Source organism: Pezoporus wallicus, unplaced genomic scaffold, assembly GCF_028554395.1.
Source record: "Pezoporus wallicus isolate ANWC-B61680 ecotype Strahan unplaced genomic scaffold, APGP_CSIRO_Pwel_v1 contig_6665, whole genome shotgun sequence".
Lineage (NCBI taxonomy): Eukaryota > Metazoa > Chordata > Aves > Psittaciformes > Psittacidae > Pezoporus > Pezoporus wallicus.
This window is the reverse complement of record NW_026636967.1, coordinates 174612-193249: the sequence shown is the minus strand read 5'-3', so window position 1 is coordinate 193249 and position 18638 is coordinate 174612. Positions and strand designations below refer to the sequence as shown.

Sequence of the window (18638 nt, the reverse complement as noted above, 5' to 3'; positions counted from 1 at the left end):
CAAGTACCAACCATTAAGGCATTCCATCCCTGCTACCCCAAACAGACTTCCCATCTCAAGACCACTTTCTTAACTAGTCCCAGCAGCCCTGCATTGGCTCTTTCCCATCACATTCTGGCCTGGTGGTGCCCAGCTTCTCCCTACACCGAGCATCCTGCCCAAAGGTGCTGGGGACGGAGCTTGCGCTTGGCCTGGGGAGAGAATTTAAACAGGGCCTGTTGCGACAGGATGAGGGGTAATGGTTTTAAACTACAAGAGGAGAGGTTCAGGCTGGACATGAGGAAAAAAATTCTCTACAGTGAGGGCGGTACAACACTGGCACAGGTTGCCCAGAGAGCTGGTAGATGCGCCATCCCTGGAGACATTCAAGGCCAGGCTGGATGTAGCTCCTGGGCAGTCCTTCAGGGAAACTCCCTGTCGCAGGGGATTGCCACAGGCTAGCAAAAAGGTTGGCATATTAAACTCATTAATTAACAATGGTAAATAATTGATTGCAGCAAGAGCTGGATTTGTGCCAAGGGCTTCTCCAGCAGCTGTGTCAGGTCCCAGATGGGATATGGGGACCCCAGCACCCCTGCTGCTACATGGGGCAGATTTGGCAAAGTTTGGCTGCGAGTGCACAGCTCTCTGTGTGGGTTAGGGAAGGAGCCGGCAGTGACACCACTCTGATTCACACAGCAGACTTGATCCCTGAAGCATAAGAGGGGTCACGTCTCTATAGAAACCCTGCCAAAACATGAACACACAGAACCCATTCCCTAGCCCAAGAACCCACTGCCGAGCCCACTGTGCTTGGGAAAAAGCTGCATGCTGCTGGGATCAGTTCTGGGAGAGGGAAAGCCAGCAGCTCCTGCACCCACTGCTCTGAGTCTGCGGGATGCCACTGGGGTCAAATGCTCCCTATAGGCACGATGCATGGGCAGAGCCAGTGGTCCCATTCTGCAGTGCCCACTGCATTTCCTAGCCATGCCCAGGTGAGGAGTGAGGCCAGGTGCTGTGGCTGGTAGCCACCACCCCTCTCCTGCACAGTGATGGAGCAGCTCCAGGGCTGAGGCTGCTACAAGAATGAAGACACTACGGGTGGGCACCGTGTCCCTGTTTTCCCCAGAAAATGGGACCGGTGGAGTGCCTGCATCCCTGGGGGCACAGCCAGCCCAGCGGGGCTCTTGCAAGAACCTGCCAGAAGGGATGAGCTGGAGCAACGGTTCCCAGAGCCAGTGTTTGCCTTGGCAGCCCCAGCCTCTGTGCCTTGTTTTCCAGACACAGAGCTCCTAGGGGGAATAGCTGGATGTCTAAAACCAGGCTTGGCAGCCAGGTTGGTATCTGGCTGGGGATGTGGCAGCTCCAAGGGGTTAGGGGGAGTGCTCCATGCCTCCACACTGCTTTCCTGTCCCTCTGCCTCTGGGCTGGGCTTTCCCTCTGCAGCCCTGGTCAGGCACTGCACCTGCTCAACAAACCTGGTCTGGGGGAAAAGTGTCACCTGCTACATTACGTCTCTCTGTTAGTTTTTCACTCTGCAAAGCCAGGGAGGATGCCATCCCAGCCACAGGGCCAGCACAGCCTCCTACAAGCCCATCCTGCTCCCAGCCCAGAGAGCAGCCATGGGTTGTGCTGCACCAATAGCAGTCTGGCCTGGGCAGCTTGGGCTCAGCTGGGGCTAAGGCTGCTGCGTGGCACACACAGCTTCCCCACCTCCACCCAGAGCTGAGCCTCACAACACATCTCTCAAAACCTTTATTGTCAGCAAATAACAAAAGTCAGCCCCATGGCAGCACAGGGAGGCCTGAGAGAGCAGGGTGCTGGCATCCCAGGGCTCATGCCCTGGTGGGTTCCCTGCACCAGCCCCCTCCCCAGCCTCCTGGGCAGCAGTGGGGCTGGGTGTGCACAGGGGGCATGGGTGAGACAGGGGGCACGTGTCATTCTCCAAAGCGAGGGGCACAGTTACAGCTGCTTATAAATAAACAACAACAATGAGAAAACTCCAGCTCTGTGGAGCAGGTGGGAATCTCGTTGCCGAGCCACCAGCCCAATGCGCTTTGCCCTCCAAAGGCAGGGAGCAGCCCACTGCCCCAGGGCTGCAGCCACCAGGTGCTCTCCCAGCATGGGACCAGGCTGGGGGCCACCAGCCCAAGCTAACTGGCAGGCCAGGCTGGGCACCTGCCTGAGTGGATGTACAGGGATGCCCTGGGGGTGCAAGGATGGGGATACAGGGAGGTGCCAGACCCTGCAACCCCAATGGCAGCTGGGGTTGGTGACAGGTACCGGGAAGAGTGAGAACCAGGGCATGGAGCCTGGGAGGTGCCAGGAGAAGGACCGCACTGCCAGATGGACCAGAGCACTCAGCAACATGCATTTCCCCAGCAGCTATCAGGCAACAGGACTGGGTGCCCCAACCACCAACTTTCCCAAGTGCTGCGGGACACCTTCCCTGCTCTATCACCCTCCCATGGTGGGACTTGAGCCACCGCCTTCTCCCACCCTCAGCCCTTCAGGTGCCACCCGCCACCCCCCCTGCACATGGTGACATTCCCACACACCCCCACTGCCTCCTGCACTCAGGGACTGGTGGGAAGGTTGAGGAGGGCAGAGCGCATTGGGAACCATCAGAGATACCTTCTACGTTTAAACACTGAAGCTTATATTAGAGACTATGATATATAACCCGGGGGCAGGGCTGTCCTGCCCTGAGTAGAGACAGCAGAGAGAGCACAGCTCTGTGGCCAGCCTGGCGAGGGTCTGCTCCGTCTGCGAGCAGGAGGTTAGTACAGGGGCACAGAGCAGGCGGGTGGGCAGGGGGACGCCATCTAGGGCTGGTTCTTCGCCTCAGGGTCTTTGTCGTAAATGTAGCTTCCCACACCTCCGGTGTTCACACCTGCACAGGGGGAGATGCAGGAGGGTGAGGACCTGAACAGGAGGGTGGCACGCTCCAAGGAGACGTCCCCTCTGTGCATGATCAGCAAGCTCCCTATCCCACATGTCCCCAGGCACTCACCCTTTGGCCCAAAGAGGATCCCGTAGCAGGGCTTGTGGCAGTACGGCTGTCCATCATGCTGTGCAGGGCAGAGAGAGGAGCATGTCATCTGGGGTGGGGGGCCAGGGAAAGGCCAGTCCCCAGGACTGTCGTCCTGGCTTGTACCCCAGCACCCCTACCCCCCCCCCCCCCCCCCGAGGCTGCAGGGGCTGCTTCTGCCAGCCCTGCCCTACCCTCTTGCAAAGGCGGGGGCTGTCCCATCAGTGCAGCACAGCACAGCTCAGCCATGCCCCATGGCATCCCCCACACACGCTGCCCAGGCTCTCAGGGCCAGGACATCCTTACCTCGGCATGGCCTCCCGGGGTCAGCGTCTTGCTGCAGCGCTCACAGCGTAGGCAGGGACGGTGCCAGTCCTTCCCCAGTGAAGTCACCTTCTCCGCTACAGTGGGGACAAGGAGGGAGGGTCACGCTCCATGTGCACACATGCTGAGGGGAAACACGCCCCCAGGGACAGCACCTCTGCATATAAAATCCTGAGACAGCCCTGTCCACTCCAGCCCCCCACGTTTCTCCCACCCCTCTGCTGCCCTGCAGGTGACAGAGGGTGGCTACTAAGACCACACCACCCACCTGGGAGGTGAAAGCAGGGGACATGGCGCAGATGAAGCCCTGCACCCAGGAGCTCCTCCAAGAGGACCCATTCCTGCAGGCTCCTAGGGCACATGCCTCTGTGCCTCCAACCCCATCTCTGAGCCAAAACTCCCTCCCAGCCCCTCTACATGCCCCAGAAGTCCTGCATGGAGACCCAGCACCACGGGACCATACCATTCTGGGCATGTACCCACTGCCCGCTCAGCACCTTACCAAAGTAGACTCTCTTGCCGCAGCGCGGGCACATGTTGGGCTCCCCAGTGAAGGTGGTGACACTGGAAGCTGGAAGGAGACAGAGCATAGGCATGGGAAGTGGAGGGACATCTCAGCCAGGACACATGGGTGCGGAGGACCCCCACAGCATCAGCAAACACTGAACACCAACACTGCCCATCCTGCCTCCCCCTCACCTTTGCTGGGTCCCTTGGGAGGTGCAGCATTCACCTTCCTCTCCTCCACTTTCACTGGGTGCTCGATGGGTCCTGGCGCAGTCTGCCCCTCGATCTGCGGCTTCTCATAGATGTAGGACCCAGCACCACCAATGTTCACCCCTGCAGAGGGGCAGAGAAAGGCTGCTGTGGTCTGGGAGCACTTGGGAGTCTCCATCCTCCCCCCAGCCCTCTGTCCCACCTCCCCTAGTACCACTGAGCCACAGGGTCACTGCAAACACCGCTGCATGTCAGCCCAGCCTGCTTTGGCCTGGCTTGGCTTTCTTCAGCCACATCTGGGATGGGAGAGCAACTCCACCTTCTGTTTGAATTGGATTTTGGCTTATAAATATAAAAAAAAGGGACAGCTGTCAGGACGGATCCCTCCCTCAAGCCGCTCTCCCTCTGCACAAGGGGATGTCAGGGCTGGGACTACAAGTGCTGGCTTGATGCTCAGCCCATGCTAGCCTGGCTCCAGGGGTATTTTCAAGGCCACAGCTCCCCACCATCAGGGATGAGGGGACCTGGTCCTTCCTGCGGCCCTGGGCACAGCCACATGTGGAGAGCATGGACCTACCTTTGGGCCCAAACAGTGTGGCATAGCAGGGCTTGTGGCAGAAGGGCTTCCCATCATGCTGGGGAGAGAGAGGGTAGTGTTAGAGTGCTGAGTGGTGAGCATGGTTCTCTCGGGATCACTTCCATCCCCACTGGTGTTCAGAGACCAGCATGGCTGTGCCTACACCCCAAAATGCACCCAGCCTGTGGGTCTGCCAGTGACAGGCTAACCCAACATGAGCACTCAAGGATTCTGCCTGGATCAGACACTTTGGCTGTTCTGCACATGCCACACAGCGGGGCTGGAACACCAGCACCCTGCACCACTTCAGCTGAGAGGTATCTCCAAGCCTCAACCTGGCCATGTGCCACTCAGTAAGGCACTGCTTTGCCAGTTAAGCATCCTGTGTGCACCCAGGCCGTTATTAGGCACACAGAGCACCATGGTTACCACCAAAATCTGCCTCCTCCTCACCTTGGTCTGAGATCAGAGGCCCCATGCAGGCACTGGTCCCAGCCCAGCCACTATCAGCCACACTATCAGCTGGGGCCGATTTATCACAGGAAGGCATGAAGCAGGCGATAAGCCCCAGAGCTCCCTGTAGGCATTCCTCATGGGCTAACAGGAACCAAGTCCAAGAGAAAAGAAAGAGCCTTTGTAGCTAGGGCAGGGGGCCAGCAGGGCTACCACACACACCGCCCCGTGTGGAAAAGCCACTGGGACCCAGGCAAGAACCTACCCCATTGCCTGCTCGGCTCCATTCAGCATCTCAGCCCTGCTTCCTGCCCTGTGCTCCATCCCCTCTGCTGCAGGCAGGGATGCCTTGTGCAAAGCAGCAGGGCGGTAGCTGAGCAGAAGCCATGTCCCTTTCCTCGCCTCCCCAAGCGGTGCCATGCCAAAGGCAAGGGCTAAGAGCAGACAGGGCAAGGCTGGGGAGTGGGCAGGCAGCAGGCTGCCAGCAGGCAGCTGTTAAACATCGCCAGGCATAAACATCAGTGTGCTTGCTGAGTTACCATGCCGGGGGGAGGTAAACATTTAGCTGGTCTCCCTGCGACACCTTTCCAACCCAGCCGGACACACTGGCTTGAGAGGAGGGAGAAAGGGCAGGGAAGGGCCAAATCCTGCTTCTGGCACAGTTGGTGGGGGCTTGGCTGCCATCCCCACGGCAGCAGAATCTGGCCTTATATGGAGAAACAGCAAATCCCCCGGGGTTAACCCAGCCCGAAGCACAGAGCCACCCGTGTAGCCCCATCGTCCTTCCCGCAGGGTGGGCCCGCTCCCCCAGAGCTGCTGCTGTCCCTGCTGCCTGCTCCCAGCTGTGCTGCTTGCTAAAACCCTGCTAAAGAGCTGGTGACACGCTGGCATGACAGGCACTGCGCTAAACCCGGGGCACCGCATGTCACGCTGGGGCATCGCACAACAAAAACACAGTTGCTCCCAGGGCCGAGCACCTGCCACCACTGCCATGGCACCCTCACGACCCTGAGCAGCCGCGGTGGTATCGCACTCCAGCACAAGCCCCGGGGCACCAGTGCTGAGCTTGCACCACCACAGCAACCCCCGCATCCCCGATTTTTGGTGTTTTTAACCACACTCCGGTGCGAGCTCTTACTTCCTGCATGACTGAAGTCAGCACGATGCACAAACAAGCTTGCCTGGTACACAGAGCAGCTTCAAGTGCTTGCCAGGGCATGCATGCCCTGCCACAGGCTGCCTGTGAGCCCACACCAGGTTGGCACAGCTGGGCCACAACACGTGGTGCCAGCACCACTCTGTGGCTTGCCCAGGACTGTGCACAAGAACTCAAGCACCACGTGTCGCAGCAGCAGCAGCGGCACTTGAAGCCACAGTGTGTGCTCCTGGACTTGTGTCCTGCAGGGACAACCCATCCGCATGGCACCGGGTACCTGCCCTGCCAGATTCCTGCGACTCGCCATCCCTGGGGTGCTGGACAGCCCACCAGGCCACCCTGCACGGCAGCACAGCTCCCCCATCCCATCCACCCCATCCACTCTTACCTCAGCGTGCCCGCCTGGGGTCAGGGTCTTGTTGCAGCGCTCACACTTCAGGCAGAACTTGTGCCAGTCCTTGCCCAGGGAGGACACCTTCTCGGCTGCAGGGAACACGAGAGAGTGGTGAGCAACTGCCCAGCTGCTGCTGAAGCCCTCGTGGAAACCAAGCTCCAGGTATCACGGGAGGCTGCTGCATCAGCCACGCTGCAGGGGGGGGCACTGTTCAGGCCATGGGCATGGGACCCCCCCAGCCTCTGCCTCCCCCCCCCAGCGCCGGTTCTGCCATTGCACAGATGCTCTTTCCCACGCGCCAATCCAGCAACGGTAGCATTTTCCTTTCTACTCCCTACATCTATTTTTACTCACCACGTTACCCGGGCTGACCCTGCTCCCATTCAAATATTTAGTGTTACCATGCCCACCCCACCCATTTAGTCATGCCTCCCCACACACACCCAGCCTCTTGGGCTCCCCAAGGAGCCTCCCCCCAGTTCCAGCCCTCAGCCAGAGCCGCCTCCAGTGCTGCTCCCAGGGCTGCATCCAGCCAGGAGGAGGGGACCACAGACAGCCTCCAGTGCCACCAAGGATGGATGTTTGGCCCCAGAACACACCTGTCTCTGGGTGTGTGGGTGCTCCCCAGCCCAGGAGCAGGCAAGATGTGCAGACGGGTGCGCAGGCACCGTTCCTGCGTTGCCCTGGAGTGCCATGAACCTGCAGAGCAACTTGCTGCCGGCACTGAAAACAGTTTCAAAACATCAGTAGGAAAATTCATGGAAGGAAACTGCTTTGAGACCGGTTACACAGAAGGCACCTCCTCGGGCCGGCCCCAAGCTGTACATCTCCAGCAGCATCTGGGAGGTAGCACAGGCTGCCAGTACTCATCCTGCATCCCTGGCCTCCTGCTGTTCCTTCTCTCCTCAGCTCCTGGGGGGGAGGTGGCCGCTGCCCCGTGCCCCCCACTGAATCCTATTCCCCCTTCCTCTCCCACATACATGTGCAAAGACAGCTGGAAAACAGCATGATCCTGTTAAAGCCACCGTAAAACTAAATCAGAAGGGCCAAATAAAATATTTAACAAGCAAATAAAAGCGCAACCAGAGCCGGCTCTACTCCACAAGACCTCGTCCGCGATGGTGGGGTTCCCAGCCCTTCTTCCCACAGAGGACTGCAGCAAATGTCACCTGCTTGCAGAAGGTCAAAATGGGGGTCAAGAGCTCCCCGAGGGCAGGTCCTGGCTTCCAGAGCCACCCTCCTCTCAAGGCAAACAGCTGCATCCGGGGCATGCCACAGAGCCAAGACAAACTGAAACAACTGCCCTCACCACCCACAAAATCAACCCCGGGGCAAAGTGCGGTGGCCAGTGGCAGATGAGGGCAGAGTAAGGGGACAGAGCTGAAGCCATTGCACCAAGGGTGCAGGGAGGAGCCCCATGAGCATCCCCAAGCAAGCACGTGGAGAGAACACCCAACCAGGGAGAGAAACAGAGCATGATGGGCTGAAAGCCGAGGCAGGGGCTTGGGGACAGAGCTCTCGGCTTTGTCACAGCAGATGCACAGCCAGGCTGTGCCTTGGCTGCATCACCCCCAGCTCTCCCCAGCACCTTGACCCAGCAATGCCATGGCCCCGGGTACAAAGCAAGGAGGAAACTCCTGGCGGATGTTTTCCAGAGGCCATTGCAATTACAGCTGGCCACAGCCCACACCATCTCCTCCTGCCCCTGCGAGATGAAATCCCCATCCTGTTCCCCCCCCCCCCAATAATTCAGGCAGCTGTAAATCCCTGCTGTTCCCTGACAACGTACACACACACTCCAGCCAAGGCCACACAGAATAAGAACTTTGCTGGCATCTGCAGGCCCTGGTAGGGGACAGAGCAGAAGGGAGGAGGTGGCCTGTGCATCATCCTGCTCCTGGGGCACAGAGGCAGCCCCTGTGGTTTGGGATGCCCCCTGCCCGCGGGTGGAAATGCCATGCAGAGGCTGCTCAGGCATCCTCTGGCTGCAAACAAGGGCTCCCTGGGGATGCGGCTGGGGCCAGGACAGCTGGGATGGCTTCCCAGGCAGCATTGTTCGCCCTAAGCAGAGGAAGTAGCTTGGAGCCACCTCAGCCCATTTCCAGGGCAGTGACGTCCTGCCCGTGGCTGTGCTGCCCCATAAATCACTGCGAAGAGAAAGCACCAGCTCCCAGATTTCCTGCCACCCGACCACATCTGCTCCATGACTGCATCAGCTCCAGAGGAGACATCTCTGGACATCCTCCCACTGCAGCAGAGACCCCCGGCCGGCTGCTGGGGGGAGCCCCACTCCACACCCGCATACCCCAGGGGATCACCACACCATCAGCACTGCAGCCTGGGGTGAAGCAGCACCTGGGCTCCATCCAGCTCTGAGCAGGGAGCAGGGGATGGCAGGGGGCTCCAGAGCAAGCTTTGCTTGGCCAGACGTCACACTGCACCCAGACTCTGCCACTGAACACCATGCCTCACTGTGCTAAGCAATGCCAAGAAGGGAACGAGTCAGCATCACACCGAGAGCAGGCACATCCTGCCCCACTTGATGCATCCCGCACCTACACATTCAGCCCACAGCAAGGTGCTCCCCTCAAGGCCGCCAAATTTAAACCAGACGTGCAGCACCCCCAGCACAGGGCAGAGTACTCAGCTGCAGGAATTTGGCCTCTGACAGACTTCCACAACTCAGGGTTTGCCTGCCCTGGGTTACCTGTGTCACTGTGGGTGGGCACCACAGTGATAAACCTCCCCCGCAGGGGAAATGACCCCGTGGAGGAGAGGTGGAGGCACAGCCGGGTACACAGGCAGCTACAGGACGTAGCCATGGGGTGGATTTGCACAGTGCAGGGCATGCAGCCCACGCCAACAAGGGACATCACCAGCACCAGGTAAGATGAGAGGGCAGAGCAGGAAAGTGCCCAAGGGGGCTGCCGAGGCTGTCTGCTCCCCAGCTCTACAGCAGCCCCACCTCAGAGACAACGTGGCTCATGCCAATTACCCACCGTGCCTGGGCAAGGCAGCTGGCATGGGCCAGAGGCGGGTGCATCTTCCCAGGCTTGGAAGGGAGCATCTCTCCTCCCAGCCCCAGTGTTGGGGCTGTGCTAAGCCAGCTCCAGGCCCTCGCACAGGTATTTCACAGCCTGACGTCAGCGCTGCTCCCAGCCACAGGCTTATTCAGCAAAAGCAAGCGTAGCTGCAGCCACGTCTCTGCAAAGGGCTGGGCTGTGCCCCATGCATTCCACCGCAGCCCTGGGAGGATGTGGGGAAGGGCTAAAGAAACCAAATCTGGAGATAAAGATGCCAAATCCCCAGAGGGACCCAGCGACAGGCACCCCTAGAGGACAGAGATGCTGTCAGACTGGCCGCAGATGCACTTCAGAGCAATCACAGGCACAAAGGAATGAGTAAGAGAGATGAGCACAGGGAAAGGAGCCTGGTAAATGGCTGGAAACAAAGCCGAGAGCACAGGCAGCCGGCAGTGTGGCTGGGAGATGGAAAAGACAGATGGATGGGTTGAGAATTTCCTGCCATGCCATGTCCAATGGTACCATCATCCAAGGTGGCTTGCTGGTGCCCTGCAAAGGGTCTGTGCTGCCTTCCCACATCCCCCACACTATCCCTCCTGCCCTCCTCAGGCACAGCCAGGCAGCTCCTCTCCCCATCACACAGCCGGTGCTGACGGTTACACCACACTGAGATTTTTGGCCAAGATGTATATATTTAGCTCCCCAACAGCAAGGCAAGGCAAGCCCTTCGGCCCCAAGCTGCTCGCTTGCTGGGCTCCCTCCAAGTGTGCAACAAAGCCAGCTCAGTACAGCCTCACCAGGGAGCACAGCCGGGGCAGGAAAAGCAGGGACAAGGAATATCCCAGGCAGGGGGTCCTGTTTCCCAGGGCCTTCCTTGCAACCGAGCAGAGAGGCGAGGTCTTCCCCAGGACCCAAGCCCCACATAGCTGAACCTCTCGGGCACAAGCAAGAGTTATTTGATTTCCAGCTGCAGCCCTAACGCGTGGCACAGCTCCCATCCACCCGCCGCTCTCTGCCAACAGAACCTCACCTACTGCAGGCACTTTCTTGGCCATGGGCCTCCAACCTCCTGCTCTCGCTCGTAGGGCCGCCTCCAGCAAGTCCCTCTCCATTTTCCGCAGGATTGCTGTACTTCAGCAAGTAGCATCCACATGGGATGCAACTCATCGGCTCTGAGGCCAGGCAGCTTGACTGTGGCTGTGCTGGGAGAGGATCAGTGGTGTTTCTTGCCAGGCACTGGGTTCAGCCAGGGCTGAGCCCCAGAAATCTGCTGCTTTCTTGCTGTGAGACATTGCAGGCAGGACCCCTGGCCAGCAGCAGGAATGGAGGCAACTTGCAGCCCTCTTCTCGCCCTGCTGCATGGTGAGGAGCAAAGCAGCCAGCAGAGAGCCAGGGCATGGGCTGCACACAAGTAAAACCCCTTCCTGTGTAATCGCTGGTCCAGAATAGGGTGCTCCTCCCGCATGCTGAGATACAATCTCTGGCCAGCAGCGCTGTCGGGAGGATCAGACAGCTTCCTGGCCCATGTCAGCAAGAGCAGGACTCTGCTGCAGCAGCCATGCCTGTCTAAGCGTCCCTCCAGCTCCCCACCCTGATGGCTCCCCACCGCTGCAGGGCACAACCAGACCCAAGCAGGGTAGGCCCAGGGCTTTGGGCAACACAGTGTAAAGAGAGACAGCAGCAGGAGAGGATGCTTGGGACCTCCCTGGAGACCACAGCATGGCACTCCCCACAGCAAGTGCATGACAGGCTGCTGGGGGAGCTCTCCCCTCCGCATGCCAGGACCTGTCCTCACCATCACTTCCCTGGCTGCTTTAGGGCCACCCAGCACACTGACTAGAGCAATGGGCACCACCACCCCATCACAGCCACAAGTGGCACCACAGCACATGCTCCAGGCTTATATTTGATTGCAACATTTCAGTGACAGATTTTCCATTACCTGTCACTTGTGCATTCCTGCTCCGCCTTTCCTTGTCTTTCCTTTCTAATCCCATCACCTCACCTCTCCCCATCTCTGTGCTCCTGCCAGGAACAGTGAGGGAGGGCAGGGACACAATGAGCTCTGCCCAAGACCTGAAATGTGGGTGCAGAGCTCCATAAACCAGACACCAGGGTCACCGAGGACCTCTGCCAGGCTTGCAGAGAGAGCTGTCTGCCAGACCCAAGCCTCTGCCCCATTCAGCCCCAGGAGCAGCACTGCTCCCCGCAGGCATGGGGAGAGCAGGGTATCCAGCTGGCCAGCACAAACCTCTGGTACAACCCTTGCAAGGACATCTACATGGATCGCTGTGCCCCACAGCGGCCGAGATCCAGCTCCCTGCAAGGCAGGCATCTGCCCATCAACATGCACACGAGATGCCAGCACCACACCGTGCAGGAGCATCAGCAGCTCCAGCAAAGCTGAGCGTGCGTGAGAGCAAGGGAGCTGAGACCTCACCCCATCCCACCCCACAGTCCCACAGGTAATTTTCTATAGCTCTATTTTCCTGAGGGAGAAGCTAATGCTAATCAGCCCATCCTACAGCTTCCCACAGAGGCATCCCCTCCCCGGCAGGGCCCGGTGTGGGAAGCAGGGAACCGGTGCATCTTTAGTTCCCGTTCTGCTACGTCCACGCACACTCCAAGAGCAGCCGCCCCGAGATACGGGAACAGACAGCTACCCAGGGAGCCCGGCCAGCCTTTGTGCTGACAAGCCAGGGGCTGCGCCGACACTGACGTGCTGAATGCTATGGCTGCGCTTGAAGAGCTGCTTCCTTTGTTAGGGATGGCTGTAATAGGAATAAAGCATCTCCTGCCTCTCTGCCTGGCCACCGTCTCCCAACAGGCAGTGCCCGGAGCCAAGGGCAGCAGTTACTTATTAATTGCAGAGTGGCTTCTGCAGCTTGAATTTCTGCAGGACTGACCTGCCAGGGCAGAGCTCTGCAGGGAGAGCACCCACACCCCACAGCACCCTGTGTGCTGCTGCAACCCTCTCCTTCAGCACTCTCAGGACATCAGTGTGACAGCGGGGCCAGGAGCACACCAAGCTTGGCCCCTCCTTGCTTCCCAGCTGAGCGTGTCCATGTCCTCGCTGCCCCTTCAGCACTCCACCGGCAAATTGTCCCCAAAGAGCTTTGCTGCTCCAGCTGCAGACACACCGTGACAAGCCCTGGGGCTTCTGGGTGATCCCCATGTGTTATTGGGACGCCTCTTCCCAAAACAAACAGTGCCGCACCTCCTGCCCCCCCCCAGACACCCCGGCATGTGCAGAGAGCTCTCTGCAAGCCGCTCGCTGGCAGGCCCCGCTGCACGTGTGCTCGCCGCGTCCTCGAGATGGGATGTGAAAACAGGAAACCCCCCCGCCGCCATGATCCCCCACAGTTCCCTGGGAAGAGAGGATGGGTGGCGGAAAGGCTTGGCCAGGCCTCACGGTGACCCTGCAAAACTCATTTAAGGCTCATGGTGCAAAAGGGAGCTGGGGGAACGTGCGGCTGTTTGGTTTCAGGAGACTCCGGTCCCTCCGGCGCTTCCTGCCACAAGAGATAACCCAAATCCAACGCGCCGCCACCTGCCAGCGCAGGATGGGAACCGGCCCCACAGCCCCTGGTAGTGCTGCTCCACCAGTTAAACATTCACTGCATCCCTTCAATGTCCCCAGAGCAAGGAAGTTAGCCCCAGCCGGTCCTGGAAACAATGTCACAGACCTCGGCTTCCCTTCAAAAAAATAGAGAAAAAGCCAGCAAACTATTTTTATATTTCCCTGCACTTTTTAAAGCAAAAAAGCTCATTCTGTAGCTCAGGAAACGCCCACATCCTCCCCACCGCACAGGGAGGAGCCCGCTGGATTTTTCCAGGGAGCATGAAGCAACAGGCAGGCTGGAAATGAGTTTTCCATCGGTACCCAGGACGGTTGGTGTTGGTCGGACACTGCGCGGGGCCGGGAATGGGACGTGGTGACATTTCTCACACATGATCCACGGCTGCAATCCCAGGCATTTGAGAAGCTCGGAGTTGCCAGCGTTCATTCAGCGCAGGCGAGGAGCGCTCCCGAACAAGCGGGGCTTTATGAATCACCTCCCTGCTAAGCTTTGGGCCAGCCAAGGAATTCACAAGCGCTACCAAACCCCGGGTGCAGTGCTCCCATTGCCCTTCCCACCGAACCACGCGGCCTGTCAGGAGGAAACCCAGGAGCCATGCCCCGGAAAGACAGCTCAGAGGTTGCACACAGTTTCTATGCATTAAATAAATGGACCCATGTTTATCTGACAGAGCCTGGGCAGGAAAGCTCAAGACGTCAGCAAGGACACGCTCCAGCCTATCTCAGCTCCAAGCACAGAGAAGTTTCTGGCTTGGACCCATTCCTATTCATTCCCTGGTCTCTCTCAGGGGCAGTGGGGACCACGCAGTCCCTGTGGGGAGATGTGTGATGGGGGCTGCAGCTACCCCACTGCTGGGAACCTGCCTCTCCCCTACTCACAGGGCAAAGTGCCCCAGGGTGGGGGAGTGAGGGGGGTGAGGGAACAGGGAAGCCAAGGAGCAGCACAGACCTGGACATGGACCACTGCATCTACAGAAACAGACCCAGGAAGAGAGAGCCAGCACAGCACACAGCTGGGGACGTGGAGTACAGCTCTGCTCTCCCCACCACCACATCACTGAGAGACCGAGTCCCGCAGCACGTGGGGAGAAAGCACAGGCACTGCTGGTGCCTCACCTCCTGGCGCAGGCCGGCCTGAGTGACTGACCCAGGGCCAGTGCCCAGCTGGCTGGGCGGACATGCTATTTTCTGCTTAAAAAGGAAAAGATTCACACAAGGAAAGACATCCAAGGGGCCGAGCCCTTCCCACCCCCACACAAAAAGGTTTATTTAACGGAGGAAGACAGCAGATTCCTATTTCTCTGTGTTTACTTGGAGATGGCTGGAAAGGAATGAAAGCACCAATGCCTCAAATGCTCAGGCACCATCAGAACCCTTTGGTATTTCTCCACCAAACAAACGTGCTGAGGCAGCAGGGGCTGGACCCCCAAGCACCAAAGGGAGACATGCAGGGAGGGGTGCAGGCTGGCAGTGCCAGGCTAGGGCAGCCGGACCCCGTGGTCAACAGGTCCCAGGAGGCAGCTTGGGCTGGAGTGATGGATCCGTGCCCAGAGACACCCTGAGCCCACAGTACAGCCCCGGGGGCGCCAACCCCGAAGGATGCCTACTCCGGCACCGGGGGATCAGGTCGCTCCCTCGGGGGCTCCCGCTGGGCACCACCGTGCCGGAGGGAAGTGTGCTGGGGCAGGCTCCCTAAGGAGCAGCAGTGCGGCACTGAGGCAGGGGATCAAGGCAGGGACCTGATCCCACCTTTGCCCCCGGCATTTTCTGCAAGCTGGGCGGCGGCTCTCACCCCGGGATGCCCGACGGCAGACACCCCATGCCTGGTTCCCAGAGATCCTGACCAGCCACAACCCCAGGCAGAGCCCTTAGGGACTCACTGCTGCTCAAACCCCGCCGGGGCATGCCGGGATGGACCTCTAAGCCCAGACGCTGCGTTTGTAAAAGTCCCGTAGAAACCCCAAACCATTCATTAGCTCGCCCACTGGGCTAGGGAGAGGCGCGATGGGAAGGGTTGAACAGCATACCTCGAGAGAGGTTCGCAGGGAATGGGAATGAATTGGCGGGGAGAAGGTTTTGTTTGCACCTGCCACCGTCAGCTCCTCCCCACCATGACCCGCGCCTCCTGGGACGCCTTGCCCAGCGCCCCATCCATGTCAGATGGGCTGGGTGCTCCTATGACCCAAGGCAGAAGAGACATGAGCCCCCCCAGCACCAAAGCAGGCTGCGGGCACACACCCCAACCGGGGCTTCTCACCCCCTGCTTCACCTCCTCAGGGCAGGAACCAGGGCAAGGTGGCCCGGACCCCCCCCGACACCGCCCCCCCCGCCGTGTCCTCAGCCCCGGGGCGAGCCGGCAGCATCACCCAGCACAGCCCGAGGATGGCGGCCCGGGGAAGGGGCGGGGGGCTCAGCAGAGGGGCCGCGGCCTCTGGCCGGGGGGGCACAAGCAGCTGGTACCGGGCAGGTCTCTGGCCGCTGGGCTCCCCGGGGAAGCCGCTGGGACCGGGACGCGCAGGGGCGGCGGACCCGGGGAGACACCTCGGAGCCGGGAAGGAGCAGAGGACCCGGGGGCGCACCGGAGTTTGGAGCAGAGCGGACAGGGGTGAGCGCCGGCTCCGGGATGGGGGACCGGGGACAGCGCGGGGGGTCCGGGGATGCGTCCCGGCTCGGAGAGGGGGATGCGGGGCCGGGCCCCGGGGATGCGCTCACCGAAGTACACGGTCTTGTCGCACTTGGGGCACTTGGATGCCATGGCGGGAGAGAGGAGCCGAGCCGAGCCGCGCTGTGCCGAGCCGAGCAGAGCCGTGAGCCCCGCTCCGCCCGGCCCCCGCCCACTGGCCCCGCCGCCGCCCGGGGGGGGGAGCCGGGGCGGGGCTGCCAGCGGAGCGTCTGCCCGGGCCGGCTCGGTATGGTACAGCGCGGCTCGGCGCGGGGCTGTGCGAGCGCAGCAGGTGCACACTCACGACCGGCGGAGACTTTCCCTCCCTCCCCTCCCCTGTTCCCATCTCCGAAAGCCCGAAGGATGCAGGTGCTCGTGATTCTGGGGAAAACATCGCAATGAAGCACCGTGGCTTGCTGGGTTTTGCCGCTGTGCCCGGTCCCTTCCAGTGCACACCAGAGCAGTGGTGCCACTTTTCCCATCCCTGGGTGAGTCCTGCACCCACCTGCGGGCTGGCACCCACTCAGGAAACCAGCAGGTCCCATTGCCACAATCCCTGACCCCAGAGCCCATGCAGAAAAGAGACAGGAGACAGCTTGACCACTTTTAGGGACATGAGAGCACCTGGGGGGATGCTTTCCGTCTCTGCACACGCACAGTCTGGTCAAAGTGAGGATGCTTTCCATCTCTGCACACGTGCAGTGAGGCGCTTTGCAGCTGTGGAGGGTAGACAGCCGTTTGCTGTGGTCCTTTGGGGCAGCAGAGCAGTGTTTGAGGAAGCCCAGCACCAAATACACTCGCTGAAAAACCTTTGGCTGCACCCTGACAGCAGCCACTCTTGGCAGCCCATCCCCAGTGCCATGGCTGTGCAGTGGCTGGTTTGGTGGGATGGTGCTCCAAGTGGGATGAAGGGTGCAGGGTTGAGCACAGTGTGGAGGGGGCAGGCAGCAGCCCCCCGCTCTGGGAAGCACCGTGCCTGCACTGGGTATTCTTAGACACATTTTTTCCAGATGGGGTAACTGAGAAACCCAGATTAAGTAGCCAGGACAACAGGCCTGATACGGGAGACCTTGGTGGGGGGATGAGGGCAAGAGGCCCTGGAGAGCAGAGATAGTGGTGGTGGCAGGCGGTAGAGGGGAGAGAGCAAGGCACGTACTAGGGTAGCATGGCGTGCATGGCACGACATGGCATGGCATCACGGGGCAGTGCTGCCTATCGCAGGCGTGCCGTGGCCTGGGGCGTAAACTGAGGGTGCTGGTCCTAGGGCCAGCCCCAGCAGAGAGCCTCGGGCATCTCCCATCCCCTCTGCAGGATGAGGCGCCGCGCTAGCTGCTCCAGCACCCTCAGCCCTTCCCCGCCATCCCCTGCCCCGGAGCGCAGGCTGCCTTGCCACAGCGCCATTTTGCTTCGTTGCCATGGAAACGCCATGTCAAAATTCCCTCCGCTGCACAGGGATGCTCAGGAGCCGTGGAGCGGAGCCGCGGCGGCACGGAGCCTCCTCGCTCCCAAACCTGTCCCGTGCCGGGGTGCAGCGCCCTGCACCCGAGGAAGCCACCCCGTGCTCGGCCGGCTGGGTCCTGTCCCACGGGGCTGCTGCGGGCAGCTGGCGCACGGGAGGGGGCACTGGCGGAGGGGGGGGGGAGGCGAGCGGGGTGCAGGGCCCTGGGCTGGGCGCTCCCGGGGCGCACCCTGCACTGACACCCTTTGGCTCGGGCCGTGCGGGGAAACAGGGAATCTGCCGCTCCCGCAGAGCGAAGCTGTTGCATTATTCATCGGCCGGCAGCCCGGCTCTCCTCTGCCGCCATTGTCATATAATTCCTCCTTTCTCTGCCGGCAACTGGCGCGGCTGCCAAGAGCCCGTCCGGCCTCGGCAGCTTTGGGAAGGGAACGCGGGGCTCCGGGGTGGGTCGGGGTGACTCCGGTCAGACGGGATGGGGATTCTTGACAGCGGGTTTCTGCACGGGCCGCGCACTCCGCTGCCTTGGAAGGGCCCAGGCGCCCCTGTCACTCCTTGCCCAGCTGCTGTCGCAACAATGCGGGGCTTTGTAACCCGGGAGGTCCCTGCACAGGGACAAGTGGCAGCGGTGTCCCGGCCCCGCACGGCCCCAGCGAGGCCGCTGAGCCCTGCGTGCTCCGCAGCGCAGCCCGGTCCGCAGCCACCGCGGTGCCGGCAGGCGCCAGGACAAGGCGGGAGCTGGGGATTTGTGAAGCTGTTGGTTTCTGGGAGGCCAGCTGCCTCCGCCGGCACGGCCCCTCGGGAGCTCCGGTGGGCCACTGCTGTACCCGGTGCGTCTGCTGCCACAGAGCACCCCATGGCAGAGGCAGGTGCCAGCACGGTGCGAGCAGCGTCATCCTCTTGCCTGCAGCGGCTCCTTTCCGTCCCGAAAAGGGTCTGCTGCCTAAATCGTCCGGATCCACAGGAAATCTCAGCTGGTGCCTCAGAGCGGGGGGAGCGGGGGGTCGGGGGGTGCAGGAGGAGGAGGGAGGCTGTACCCGCCCAAACAGTATGCATGGGGCAGCGACGGGGGAAACCCCGGGCTCAGCAGTGCCGTAGAACCAGCACCCAGCCAGGCTCTCGCCTGCCAAAGGCTTTTCACACATAGAGGCTAGGGGGAATTAAGACAAATCACCTAAAGGTGTGAATCCCTGCCTGCAAATGCGCTAAATCCCAAGCGGATATGCTCTTTCAGGAGCAAAGTGGCTTTAGCTGCTTGTGTCTTAATCAGTCCCGGTTTAGGCTCA

At 60.6% G+C, this 18638-nt stretch overlaps 1 protein-coding gene across 1 annotated transcript; it reads right to left on the bottom strand.

Annotated features, from left to right (window-relative positions):
• Positions 1–2614: 2614 nt before the first annotated feature.
• Positions 2615–16107, bottom strand: CRIP2 (cysteine rich protein 2). Its single transcript, XM_057402401.1, has 8 exons — positions 15947–16107; positions 6626–6720; positions 4629–4686; positions 4034–4174; positions 3837–3905; positions 3317–3411; positions 2993–3050; positions 2615–2872 (listed from the first exon to the last, which is right to left on the bottom strand). Exons 1-8 carry the CDS (start codon positions 15987–15989, stop codon positions 2805–2807), a joined length of 627 nt encoding a protein of 208 aa, XP_057258384.1. The 5' UTR covers positions 15990–16107; the 3' UTR covers positions 2615–2804.
• Between the last annotated feature and the right edge of the window lie 2531 nt (positions 16108–18638).

Bases quoted from the DNA above. Each gene is read 5' to 3' on its own strand.
- CRIP2 (XM_057402401.1), bottom strand. From the start codon at position 15,989: ATGGCATCCAAGTGCCCCAAGTGCGACAAGACCGTGTACTTCG. The intron at 3,051-3,316 runs GTAAGGATGTCC...TGCCCTGCACAG, and splicing joins CCCCGGGAGGCCATGCCGAG to CATGATGGACAGCCGTACTG. The intron at 2,873-2,992 runs GTGAGTGCCTGG...CCCCCTGTGCAG, and splicing joins GATCCTCTTTGGGCCAAAGG to GTGTGAACACCGGAGGTGTG.